Source organism: Poecilia latipinna, unplaced genomic scaffold, assembly GCF_001443285.1.
Source record: "Poecilia latipinna isolate Pla-1442-1.1 unplaced genomic scaffold, P_latipinna-1.0 Scaffold1580, whole genome shotgun sequence".
NCBI lineage: Eukaryota > Metazoa > Chordata > Actinopteri > Cyprinodontiformes > Poeciliidae > Poecilia > Poecilia latipinna.
Window position 1 is genome coordinate 99,590 of NW_015114196.1, and position 13,774 is coordinate 113,363.

General features: G+C 36.0%; 1 protein-coding gene across 1 annotated transcript; it reads right to left on the reverse strand.

The window, feature by feature from the left end:
• Window positions 1-3,100: 3,100 nt before the first annotated feature.
• slc43a1b (solute carrier family 43 member 1b) lies at window positions 3,101-13,126 on the reverse strand. The gene is made up of 15 exons (XM_015058865.1): window positions 12,991-13,126; window positions 11,143-11,301; window positions 10,457-10,640; window positions 9,465-9,520; window positions 9,200-9,276; window positions 6,221-6,313; window positions 5,826-5,959; window positions 5,553-5,695; window positions 5,204-5,344; window positions 5,085-5,120; window positions 4,879-5,011; window positions 4,621-4,750; window positions 4,258-4,331; window positions 3,583-3,706; window positions 3,101-3,497 (listed from the first exon to the last, which is right to left on the reverse strand). Exons 1-15 carry the CDS (start codon window positions 13,112-13,114, stop codon window positions 3,285-3,287), a joined length of 1,821 nt encoding a protein of 606 aa, XP_014914351.1. The 5' UTR covers window positions 13,115-13,126; the 3' UTR covers window positions 3,101-3,284.
• Window positions 13,127-13,774: the final 648 nt, after the last annotated feature.

The following is a 13,774-nucleotide window of genomic DNA, read 5'->3' on the forward strand; positions in this document are numbered from 1 at the left end:
ATTCTTATGTATATATTTCACTTTGGCACCAATACAATATTTTTGAATATTTTTTATATGTCCACTTCATTTAGTGAAGTTACTCGCAGTAGGTAGAATGTCCAGAAATGTTACTGAGGTAATAGTAGCAATATTACCATATAACTGAAGTAAAGGTAATATGTATGGGTGGGTCAATATGTTTCTGTGGAAGATTTGGTTGATATATAAAATTGTGATATTGTGTATGTAAAGTTAAAAAGTTGTTTTTAAAAATATTGTCACCTTCTCTCTTTTTTTTCATCAAAATGACTTTTGACAAAAAATTGCTGTTGCTGTTGTTGTTGTTGTGTGTCTACGTGTGTGTGTGTGTATGTGTGTTTTGTATTAACCATTCAGTCTGTACCATCTGGCAGGGGGACAAACAGTGGAAATCACCCTTTGGTGTAATTGGATGTATTTAAATCTAAATTGTTTATTAATGCACAATGTCTTAATAAATAAATAATTGTAATAACTATTACAGAAAAGTATGGTGTAATTTCTTCCCCTCAAAAAATAGTTGAGTAAATGTTAGTTACTACTCACCTCTTATAAATACTGATTTATGAAAGGACTAATTATTGGCATGTTCCATCCCTAAACCATGAGAATAACAGATTAAATCCCAAACTTACTCAATTTCAAACAACAGTTACAACTCACAAACATTAATCTAAGCTGGTGGGTTTCAGAAAATTGTTTCAGTGGAATTAATGAATCCAAAAAGTATACACTATCTCCCTGAATGCATACTGCCCCAAGCATGAAAAAACAAAACACACAGACCACTCAATGGACAGATTAAAATGACAGCAGGGGCTGTGAGGATAAACCCACACAGCCAAGCTCATCACACACACAGACACACATCCACCTCTGACACAGACACAAGCTGGGGAGTGAAAACAAACCTTAAATCCTGCCACCACAAAAACAAACATGCATTGTGTGTTTGTGTGTTGCAGCTTCTGGGCAGTCGCCATGTGATTCCATAAATCCCTAAACTAAAGAGGCAATCTAGGCATTAAAAACAATGGATGTTTATGTGGTGACCCGTTTCTCATGAGCTGTTGCACAAAGAAAACCGTGTTTCCTTATCTGAACTTCCATAAGACACATCAGTAAATCAGAAAGAACGGTTCTTATTTTTGATTAACTACTTGGTTAATGTTGCATAAACTTGCAAATGTGGTTCTTTTCGAGCATTTTCGTCTTCTACCTCTTTAGTGAGCAGAAGGAGCTTCAGACTTCAGTGAATTTACTCCCATCATGTTCTTCAAATCAAATTGGTGTTTGTTATACATTTGTGCTGCAATTTTTTTAAAGATATTAATAAAAGTAAAGTTTATGGAGATCATAGAAGATCAATCAGTCTCTCCCCCATTTATGAAGTCTACATTTGTACTGCTAATATTTTTGTTTGTGCTCCTCTTGTTTTGAATATATTAATAAAAGCAACAGTCAAAAGTTCAACCAGCAAATCCATATCACCCAAATCAAACATAATTAGTGTTGAACATTTGTGCTACATTTGTGCAGCAAACACTTTCGTTGGTGATGCTATCATTTTTAAGATATTAATAAAAGTAGAGTTTCCAGAGATCATAGAAGGTCACCAGTCCCTCCCGCATTTATAAAATTATGTTTGTGGTTTTTGTTTTGAAAATATCAAGGTTCAAACCCTTCATCTTGGATCTAAGTCTGAAGATTATAGAGGCAATTATATATTAAAATCCACAAGTGCCTCAGGCTGTGAGATGTGGTGTGTTAATCTTTCAAAATTTTAAATAAATCTTAAACCTTAATAATAAAACCTGAGTCAGACGTTGCACAGACTCTGTTCAGTGTAATAAATGCTTTATTATCTTTAGCAAAGTGTTGTGATGACTTTTCATTTTCTTGGGTTAATTAAAAGTCCTGAGGACATTGAGATAATATTTTTTTAAATTGTCCCAGTCAGTGATGTTGTAGCATTTGCACATCAATATTTATACATTTGGCCTCAATAATACAAAATACACAGCTGTACTACTTTACACACAAAAACCTTAAAAGTCTAGTTAATATAACATGATGAGTGACAACAATGGATGCAGTCAACAACAACAAAACAACAACAAAAAAGAATGAAGTTCTGCCATAATGGTCCCTCAGCTTTATCTTTTTTTTCTAAATTTGTAATGAAGAACAAATACAAGGTGATTATTCATCTGACTGTTGGTTTTGACTGGGAATGGGTGATATGGCTAAAAAATAACCAGATTTTATTTTATTTCTTAATAAAATCAAATAATTGATTTTATTTCTTAATAAAATCAAATAATTGATTTTATTTAAGTCACTTTCTACCTTAACAAAATAAAAAAATCGAAATGGCAGAAAATATCTTAAAAACCGGCTTTTATTTTAATCTTTTTTTTTTTTTTTGTTAACCCGAATTCAAAGTCGAAATAAATAGAAACAGTAAAACGTGCTTTGCAGTTCTGGGGTGAGTTAACATCCATCTGGTTTATGAATGCATTGGTGAAAAAGAAAAATCCAGATTGTCCAAAAATTAATTCTCCAAAACCAGAAAATTAGATTAATCTATAAAAATCAATTTATCTCCCTAGTTTTGACGTGAATTAAAATCCAAAATGCAAACAATTTTAGCTTTCAGAATTATTGTAGTTCTATTAAGAGACAATAAATCAGTGACAATAAATTTTGCAATAAACAATAGATAATTGTTCAATAAAATATTCACGGAACTCTGGTCCAGAACCACACGGCATTCTGGGAGATGTAGGCAGAGCTTTGGCTACTCAACCTCTCACTGCTAGCTAAGCAAAGTTAGTGGAATCAACTAACTCACTCACTCTCTGGTTTCCTAGCAACAGTCTGCTGGGTAACTTGCAGTTACCTAGCAACAACCTGTTGAGTAGCAGCATAAATGTTCGGCATGGAGTGAAAACTGTGGATAAAACAAGAAAGGTCACATCACCGGTTTGGTAGTATTTCAGATATTTAAAACAAAAAAACTAATCAACAATTAATGATTTCAACTGATATGAAATGATTATTGCGTGGTATGTTTTGCTTTTTTTTTCAACCATATCGTCCAGCCCTAATGAAGAGCACATTTTCAATCTGGAATCTTAGTTTTGCTTATTATGTTCGGCATTTATCTTTAGGACTAATGTTTTATTTTTTTGTAGATACAGATAAGTCATAGTAAAAATAATAACATTGCTGACAATAAGTGACCATGTCATTGTAACCAGTTAACCAGTATGCCCATTGGGTATGTTTCCATATTTTGAAGACCCCTCGTCTTCACAGTTTGACTGGATAAGATCTTCATTCTCCTTCTCAGACTGGCAGGCAGCAATCACATCTAGCTGCACCTTCTTTCTGATTAGGCCTCTTTGGTGGTAGAAGAGATAACATGGCAACAGGAAGCCAACCAGGGAGAAGATGAGAAGGCCAACGTTGATCTGCAGGAAGAAAGTAAAGGTGAGTTTTCTCTAAAAGCCCGGGAAGGTTTGAGAATGTCGACCATGATATATGATTGCTCCTTACCCAGTAAGGGTTTCCGCCGAGGTACCCCACCATCAGTATGAAGAGTGGCTGCTGGAGCAAGGCGAACGCTGCACTGATTGTTGACTGGAAACCCGTCAGAGTCCCAAAGTGGTTTGCTGGATACCTGGATGAGAGGAGAGTGGAAATGAGGCAAATGTGGCATCCTTTCAGATATTTGACTACAATTATGACAAAATAAATGAAAAAAAAAGAAAAACTGGATAATAATCCGATGTTGGTTCCTTGGTGGTGGTGAAGAAGAATGAAGATTTAAGCAAACAATTCAAGATCTGGGAAAGGGAATTGTAAAAACAAAAATACTGTAAAACAGGTTCACCCCTGCCGTTGATTCAATTCAAAAATACTTTATTAAGCACAAAGGGAGACTAAATGTTGTTGTAACTCCAATAATTAAGGTGTTATTGTAGATGGTGATGACTGTGATGACTGTGATGACTGTGGTGAGTGAGGAAAGAAAACCTTTATAGAGCTACAACACGCTAAACTGATCTGTGCTGCCTTTGGGATTACAAAGGCAACACAGATCACACCCAGACTCTGACCTGAACCTTCAGAGACGGAAAGTTGCATCTTTCCCTCATCATTTCACCATCTTTGATTGAATTAGTGACAAGTCTAGAGGATTTTAAAATCTCATCTCATTGTGTCACTCACACTGCTGCATAGAGGCCTCCGCAGCAGGAGTGGATAAATCCTCTGACAACGGTGTGAAGAGCAAAGGACAACACCTGGTAAAGAACAAAACAGAGAGCAGGACACATGTTACAGGACGTTCAGTATTTGCTTTTTATCTGCATTAAAAATGTCAAGATTTTATTTTTTGTTGTAACAACGAAAGCAAATGAAAACCTAACATGTGACACCAGAGCTCTCAAATTCCAATTGTCAAGACTCAGTGTCCTGCAGCTTTGAAATGGGATGGACACAACACAACATTCTGTCTTAAAATGTCAAATTGAACTGAAAAACGACTGAAGGAGCTTTCAGTTCATATTCTAGTGCAACACTTTTCCTAACCTGTATGGGCAAGTTGTCAATCAAGGAAATAACTCCAAACATGACCAGCAGGAAGTTGGTGAAGATGAAGGCTCTGATGGCATTGCTCAGTTTCTGGATCTTTCTGTCTCTCTTTGGGGGCGCCGAGTTGCTGAGGAAACAAGTATAACAAGTTTGTGCCGATGTAACGTGGTTCTCATGGAGTTCCCCTGGTTCAGACTATTCACCCACTTGTTGTTGAAACTCATCAGCCTCAATAAAGTCCAAATGTTTCCCTACCTTTTGCTTGTTGATATGTCTACATGTTCCTCTTCACACTCCTTCAACCTCCAGTCCATGATGTAGCCGATCAGCGGACATGTCACCAGACACAGAAGCTGCATCGTACCAAAGATGGACGAGTAGAAAGCCACTGGAGAAGACAGCCAGAGTGAAATCAGGTAAAAATACAATGTTGACTGGAGGAGGATGTTCCTGATAGGTACCTTGGTCCTCCGTCTCCTTCCGTAGCTCCACTGAGGCTGAAAGACAGAACAGCAGCTGTAAAAGTTAAACTCAACATCTCTGATAAATGGTTTTGTGTAGGCCTATATTTTACGCTTACGGTTGGGGTCGCCATGAGTGACCAGGAACTCGATCATCTTATTCATGGCTCCCATGAAGAAGATCAGCCTGAGCTGAGTGATTGCCATGACCACGACGCTCCACAGGAAGATGGGAGAGCACACAGACCGACAGATTGGGACTGCAGATGGAAGAAATTACAGCAGATTAATTTTTGTAATTTCAATGTGCGCATTTTCATGGTGAATGTAAATGGAGTTAATGCAGGTTTGTGTGGAGTTTGAACCTTACAAAGACCTTTGAATTATATTTTTACCAATCACAATGCCAACAGATCCTTATGAATGATCAGATCTGCATTAAATTGCTCATAACAAGGCTGTATTTACCCGTAGAGGCGTTTTCGGAGTGTGTCTTTTCAGATTCTTGTGGTTTGGGGCTCACTGTGTCCTCCATGATCATCACATTGGTGATGTACCTGTCCCCGGTCACCCTGTCCTCTGTCACAATCCCATTCATTCTCATCTTTTTACTTTCAAGAGAAGATCAAAAAGAGGTAGACAGAGTACAGAATTATTATTATTATTATTATTATTATTATTATTATTATTATTATTATTATTATTATTGTTGTTGTTGTTGTTGTTGTTGTTGTTACTGACGTGTATCTGCTGTCTTCTGGAGCTGGGAAGGATTCACCCGGCCAGTTCAGGAAGCAGTTGAGGATGACAAAGCAGGCCAAACCCGTCCACACCCACATAATGAGTCGGAACGACACACCAAGGTCATAAATCAACTGATTGGGATTAGGAGGAAAGTTAAGGAAAAATATAAAGAGATGTAGAAATGGATTAAAAAAATTCACCAAACAGTAAAGCTAAGATGACACCTGATATATTTGAGGTTGCCCTCCGACCTCTATTGTCATTCTTGACATTAATTACCTGTCCTTTAAGTGTAATTTTTTTTCAAACACTTGATACATTTTCATTTTCTTCTTTTGATGCATTCACAATCCCAAACATCTAATCTTTTTCACTTGTGTGTGAGTGCACACCTTGATTCCCAGGAAGGTGACTGCTGAAGAAGCGTAGGAGCCAATCATGAGGGAAAGGATGGTCGATCGGATGTTTCCAAACATGTTAGGCAGCTGTAAGGAAATGATTAATTAAAGTAGAGAAAAAAAAAGAAAAAAAATCTGCTGGTATTCATATAATACCAGCAGTTTTTGTGACACTTTAGTCAGTTAACATTTGACAAACTGAAATTTCTTAATAAATATAATTTATGGTAAAAAGTGACCTATTATAATTTCTTGAACAGGTTAGGATAAGTCAATAATCTGAACAAATATGTTAATTACATGTTTTGCACAGGATCATGTTTAGATAATCAGATTTTAATCAGTTCTGCATTCAAGAAAGAATTGTTTTAAGGCTTCTGTCACTTTAAATTTAATTATGGTGCTGCTGGCCACACTGCCCAACTCAATGTTTACACTAGCATGTGAAAATGGCTGCAAACAAATGTGCAATTATACAACTGTATTGAAAAGCAGAAGTAGCACCTCCTGCACAACCGATAAGAATGCAGCAATTGGTTTCTGAAAAGTAAGTAAACAACAACACAAAATTTTACCAAATATTTCTGGTCTAGTTTCTAGCGCAAATACCTCAGTACACTTGACATAAGAACAACTAACAAGTATTTTTTCAGCAAAATATAGGAACTTGTTTTTTATTTGTTTATTTAACCTTTATTTTATCAGGATATAAAAACACATTAATATTTAAAACATCTTTTTCAAGGGAGTCCTGGCCAAGAAGCAGTGACAAATACAGCACAAAAATACACAGTTTAAAGTCAATAATTTCTTAAATAATGATGTAAAAGTACTAGTTCCACCGGCAGATTATGTCACTCACAACATGGTAAAAATGTCTTGTTATAGTTAAATAATCCGTTTTTTAATCAATACTAAGGAATTGTTTACTTAAATTAAGCTTCCATATATTTCAGAAAAAATTCTTATTAGTTTTGTCTTATTTCTAGTACTGAGATATTTCCGGACAGTGGACCAAAAATACTTTCTAAGATTTTATATTTTTGCAGAGAAAACTCTTTTTTTCCCCACCAGTCACTTTACAGCAGTAAACCAGTTACAGAGGTAGGCTTGCGTTGCTAGGTAACTGGTCTGGGTTGTTAGGTAACGGCGCAGTGCCCATGGAATGTGACTTAACTGTCGGGATGTTTTTGAAACGGCTAATTTCCCAGACACCAAAAAACGTCAGGAGGTTTTTGTTTAAGCCCTTGGGCAAATAGAAGCATACAAATGTGAATTTCTTCTTTCCATTTCTGGGCTGTAATGTAGGGGTGCCGTCAGCAGGAGGCGGTACTGTTTTTAACTCGATCACAATCTACTTCAGTCAACCTTTGAATTAAATGTGTGGCGGTCCATGTGAGCGTTTTCTGACTATGTAGCGCATCGTTTGTGGTGTGTGAGTGGGTGTGTGGGGGTGTGTGCGTCGGTGCTAGTTTTGGAACCACCAGATCCAGTTCCACTTAGTTTAAATTCCCATGCAGCCTCTCAGCCAATCAGAAACCTGCCTAGTTGACCCACCCTGCTCCTTTTGCCTGTCATCATCTGACCTGGCGAAGTCCCAAAACATGGCCTGTCCTTTCTGTCCTGCTGTGTGTGAGAATCTGTGGACTTTCTGGGTGTGTGTGAGCAGCTCATGGCCCATTTCCACTTCACTATTTTACTTTTCCACTTTACCATTTTATTTTTTATAAAGTATTCTTTCGGACATACTTGTAATGTTTGCGGCCATTTCTGTATTTATAGATTATCAAACCAGTTCAGTGAGTGAGAATTTAGAAGAAGCAAAAAAAGAAATCACTGTAAAAACCTGCTACTATATTAACTGTAATGTTGGGTGTCGAGATATTTCGGTTCGCACCACTTGCATGGAGCTAAATTGGGTCATGAAATTTGTACAAAAGAAAAAAAAAATTAAACTGAAAAAAAAAATTAAACAGAAAAAAAAAAAAAGATTTGGAATTATAAAAAAGTTTCAAATTGAAAAAAAAAAATTGCAATAATAATAATAAGGATTTGAAACTGATAAAACTGCTTTTCAGATTCAACAACTTTTTTTCCACTTTCAGACTTTTTTTTCTTTTCAACAAACTTTATGACCCTAATTTAGTTCCATACACCTGTTGCTGCAATTCCTTTAATATTCATGTCCAAAACGGATGACTGATCATGACAGGAACCGCATGCAGTGTCTTGTGGTACTGGCAAGATTACAGCTATAGTTGGAATAAAAGTTTACTGAGGTGAAACAAACGCACACACACACACACACGCACGCACACACACACACCTACACACGCGCGCACACACATGCACACACACACACACACACACACGGACACACAGCTTATTTTGTATGCTTTTCCTACAAGCTAAGGACTGATAACAACACTATTCTTAATTAAATCTTACTATTTAGCAAAGGTATAAATACCCAAAATTATTCAGATCTGTGACAGATTAAGATGTTATGCACTGCAAAAAACATAAAATCTTACCAAATATTTTTTGTCTATTTTCTAGTGCAGATATTTTAGTACATTTGAAATAAGACAAAACTAACTGTCAAGCAACTTTACAGTAAGATATAGGAACTTAGTTTAGGTCAATAAATCCTTAATATTGATGAAAAAGTTCCAGTTGCAAATAATCTGTCAGTGGAACAAGACAATGTTCCCATTTTTTACGTTACATGTCTTGTTATTTCACATACAACATGGGAAAATGTTTTGTATTAAGTGAAATAACCTGCCAGTGGAAGTAGAACTTAATTAAAATCAATATTATGGAATTATTGACTTAAAACAAGCTCCTATATCTGCCTGAAAAGTCATTTGTAAGAAAATTTTGTCTTATTGTCCCATATATCTAACTGCAGCATGGTGTGTGTGTTTATGTGTGTGTGTGTGTGTGGGTGTGGGTGTGTGTGAATCTCACTATGAGTGATGTGAAGGTCAAGCAGATTCCTCCAAAACCATTGAAGGAAACAGCGAAGAAAATGAGGACTGACAGCACTGATAAAAAATATAAAAAAAATTCAAACACAGTGCAGCCATAATTTGTTTTTGTTTTGGACTTTTTTTCAACCAAATATAACATAACCACATACCAACAACAACTAGTTATGTAAAAAAAAAAAAACGTGGAATAAGTCAAGCTAGCAGCTAAAGATTAATTTTTAAATGTAGGTTTGTCGCCTCACCTTCAGGGTCGTATGCAGCGGCAGCCATCATTGCACAAGACGCTGCGAAACAGGAACTGAAAGACAAAACATTGAATATGACACTAAACAAGCAAAAATCCCTTTGAATTATTAGAAAAACACCTATTTGCTTTTATTCTAAATGTTCCTGTAGTATCTGGTTGGAAGTATTCCTCTAAATACTGTGAAAAAAGAACAGCCTAGTCAAAGTAAAATGATTAGATCATCATCAGCATATCATAGAAGAGGAAATGTCAAACATTATTTGGGGAATATTTAAGTGGAAAATATGTTATTAATATTTAAGGAATGTTTCTCAGATTAATGTATCAGAAGATAAATAATTTATTTCATTAGTTCTTGCTTTTTCTGTTTTTTGTAGATGATTGTGGAGTTTAAAAAAGTCAGTTTTTATTTATGTTTTTTCCTTCCATTTTCCTTTTCATTGATATTTAATGAATGGAGCTCACACACTAAATAAACAAGAATATTTTTACACCTATTAGTACACAACATTGTATTTTATTCTGTGTGTTCATGTTACCATGTTGATTTCTCTGTTAATATTTTGCAATTATTTAGACGTTTATTTTTTTAACAGATGTTTACTTTGATGTAATCTGAATGTCATTTGGTGATATTTTGCAAGTAGTTTTTTTTGTTTGTTTTACTTTAGTACAATATCAAATAAATTTTTATGCACATTTGCAATGGAAACACAGGTATTTCTAGCATAGCCAACTGATGAACATCACTCATGGGGGACCCTGAATGAAAATCTGCTCAGGGCCCCAAATAGGCTTCGGCCGGCCCTGCTATCAGGTTTTATTGCGTAAACAAACCAGCTTATTGAAACAGTACTTTGTCCAAATTCCTGTCTCATTAAAGAATAATTTTTATAAGGTTTTACTCTATTATAGCTCTTTCATTTGAAAAAGCGATCGTAATCACAATCAGAAACATTTTGATCAGAAACGAGTGCAGTGTCAGACCTGCCAATGAGTCTGATCGGTCGGGGTCCAAATTTATCCATTAGGATTCCCAGAGGCAGCGTGGCGGCGCTCAGGAAGAACGAGCCGATGGTGAAGCCGAGATTCAGCATCTCCTCCTGCTCCACACAGCTGGGCCATCTGCCGCCCTCCACCAAACTCCTGTTTGTGGCAAAAGTCTCATTTTCTGGATGGAAAGACAAAAACACCAAAAACAATTAACAATTATGACTCTAGAAATAAGAACAGAAGCACCTCAACCTGTTAAGAAAGCTTTAAATTTAGGCTGATTACAAACAAAACCCATATTTATTTAAAATCTATTAAGATATTTGTACTAGAAACTAAAAGTAGTTTGTAAGATTTGGTGTTTTTGAAGTGTTTGTTTTCCTGTTTTGCTTGGTGTTTTCTTCCACATCCTGCACTGTTTTGATTTACTGATTGTGATTGGTTCTTTTCTGTCCATGGAATGCTCTGATTGGTTGTGAATAATAATTTTGTTCTTGATTAATTATAAATTTTACTGTTCTTAGACAAGTTGTTAATATTTGCTAATCTCGGATGTCAGGATTACCAAAATTTTCAAAATGCTAATGAGCAGGGACGTTTTTGTTAATCTCTTTAAGTTCAAAAGCTAACATACATGGCGATTAGTTCCTGCATGGTGTTGCAGATGTCAGAGCATTTACCTATGCAGAGGTGGGAATAGAAGCCCTCGTTCTTCAGCATGATGAGGAGCGAGGCCCAACCCAGCAGGACGGCAGAGAAGAAGAGGTTCTCTATGATGGACGTGACTGCCATCCACCATCTTCTTCGGTAGGCCTGAGCCAAACTGGGAGCCATGACAGCTGCAGACGACGAGAAGCGCATCAAAACACCAAACAGGACGGCAGCAGAAACCGACAAACTAAATTACAGCTCTGTTCTGTTACAGAAGTGGTGTTCAAACTGCGGCCCGGGGGCCATTTGAGGCTCTCTGAATGATTATGGCGGTCCAAATGGAGCAAATTTGATGCAGATGGACACTTTCTCAACTTTTTTTTTTTTTTTTTTTTACAAATAACATATCCTTAACGACTTTGGCCCTCATGGGAAAAAGTTTGTACACCACTCATTCACAAAAACACCAGTAAAAGTAAAATAAATAATTCCTTACTAGTATTTTTTAAAAGTACTAGGTCCAGTTGCAGAAAATCTCACAAGACATTTTTCTCATTTTTGCCAATGGAAGTAATACTTTTTAAAATCAATATTAAGGAATTATTGACTTCAACAAAACTATTTCTTGCTGAACAGTTGTGAGTTAGTTTTGTCTTATTTCAAGTGAACTAAGTACCACTGGAAACTAGACAGAAGATACTTTCTGTTTTTGCAGTTCAAAGAATAAAACATAAACCAAGTTTAGTGCTCCATCAGGATGAACTAGCTGTGGTTCATTTAGATCCACATATGTGAAAGCAGACCATATGCAAGAAAAGTGTGTTCACTTTCTTTATTTATCCTGCAGTGACATTTATTGATATGTACAGTAAGGCAGCACTTTGCGAAGCCAAGAGGAAGAAAGACGACTCCAAACATGTGCAGAGCCAGAGAGACATCCAGTAGAGCGACTATCAGGTGTCAAGATCACACACACACACACACACACACACACACACACACACACACACACACACACACACCCACACACACACACACACACAGACACACACACGTTTGTGTTGCTATCTTTGTGGGAACTTTCCATTGACTTCCATTCATTTCTACAGCCTAAACCTAACCTTTACCCTTTTCCTAACCCTGCCCATCACATAACTAACCTTAACTCTAACCAAAACTCAATTCATACCTTAGCCCTAAATCTAACTCCTGACCCAAAAACAGGGTTTCCCCTTGTGGGGACCAGGCTCCGGTCCCCACAAGGTGCAAATGGTCCCCACAACGTTGTATGTGTCAGGAAAATCAGTGGTCTGCAACCATTGCAACAACTTTGTCCAAAACAATAACAAACTTTTAAATTAATATTTAGGAACTATTCACTGAAAGCAAACTCATATATTTTACTGAAAAGTTGCATGTAAGTTAGTTTTGTCATATTTCAAGTCTAATAAGATATTTGAACTATATGTAAAAATACAAAAGGAACCATTTGAGATTTAAAACAAAAAATTTTACCAAGTATTTTTGACCTAAGTATAAAATTCAAGAAAATGCACTTTGTCTCTGCAAAATGTTTCACTCATTCATTCTAAAATGTAACAATATTTATATATATTTATTTTAGTCTATAACAAGTAAGTATTTAGAGCAAATTGTGATTTTTTTTTTTTTTAAAGCGACGATGTAACTTTGGACAAACTGGACAAACTTAATTTTGCAGAAATGACTCTTTGCATGGTGAAGGTTGCTTACCTCTACCTCAGATTAACCCAGTGAGCAGAGCAAGCAAATGCATCATGCTGTCATTTACTGACCATTACCTCACCCACCTTTAGAGCTTTGACAGCATGAAAAGCATCAACCTTAAAACTACTTACTTCCCCTGGAGGTTTTGCTCCCAAATTGGAAAAACAAATATCCTGAAATGATCTTGGAAGTTTCTGCTTTGCGGCGTTGAGGTTCAGATATCGTTGGCTGCGAGCGGCCGCTCCATATGCACATTAACACTCACATTGACCCCTGGCAGGTCTAAAAATGGAGCGAACACCAACCTGCCCACCCCCTTATCACATAAACAAACACTTATTGAGAAACGCACGGCAGCGCTTATGCACACAAACTCAGTGCCTTTTTATAAAAAAAACTGGGACAATTTCCACAGATTTAGGTCACTTAATAATAATAATAATAATAATAATAATAATAATAATAATAATAATAATAATGATAAAAAAACAGCTTGAAGGGTTTCATATATGAATTCACTGCAAAAACACAAAATCCTACCAAATAGTTAATTTTTATTTTTAAAAAGTACTGATTCCAATAGCAGATTATTTAACTTAAAACAAAACATTTTGAACTTGTACCTTATCATCAATATTAAGAAATTATTTACTTAAAACAAGCAAATATTTCTTCCTGTAAAGTTACTTGTAAGTTTTTTTTCTTGTTTCCAGTGTGATAAGATGTTTGCACTAGAAAATAGACTAAAAATATTTGGTAGGATTTTGTGTTTTTGCAGTGTAAAGTCACCAGTTATGTTTAGCTTGAGGAGAGTTGGGAAGACGTAATTTAATTAGAAAATATTTAGTTTATTCCAAAGGGAATTTTAAATGTTGTCACTATTTATGTCATTCAGGTGTGTTGGAGAGGAAGGGT

Coding starts and splice junctions, on each gene's coding strand:
- slc43a1b (XM_015058865.1), bottom strand. CDS start 13,114: ATGTGCATATGGAGCGGCCGCTCGCAGCCAACGATATCTGAACCTCAA. Junction 6,314..9,199: donor TGACCTTCACATCACTCATA/GTGAGATTCACA, acceptor ATTTCCTTACAG/CTGCCTAACATGTTTGGAAA. Junction 4,332..4,620: donor TTGACAACTTGCCCATACAG/GTTAGGAAAAGT, acceptor GTTCTTTACCAG/GTGTTGTCCTTTGCTCTTCA.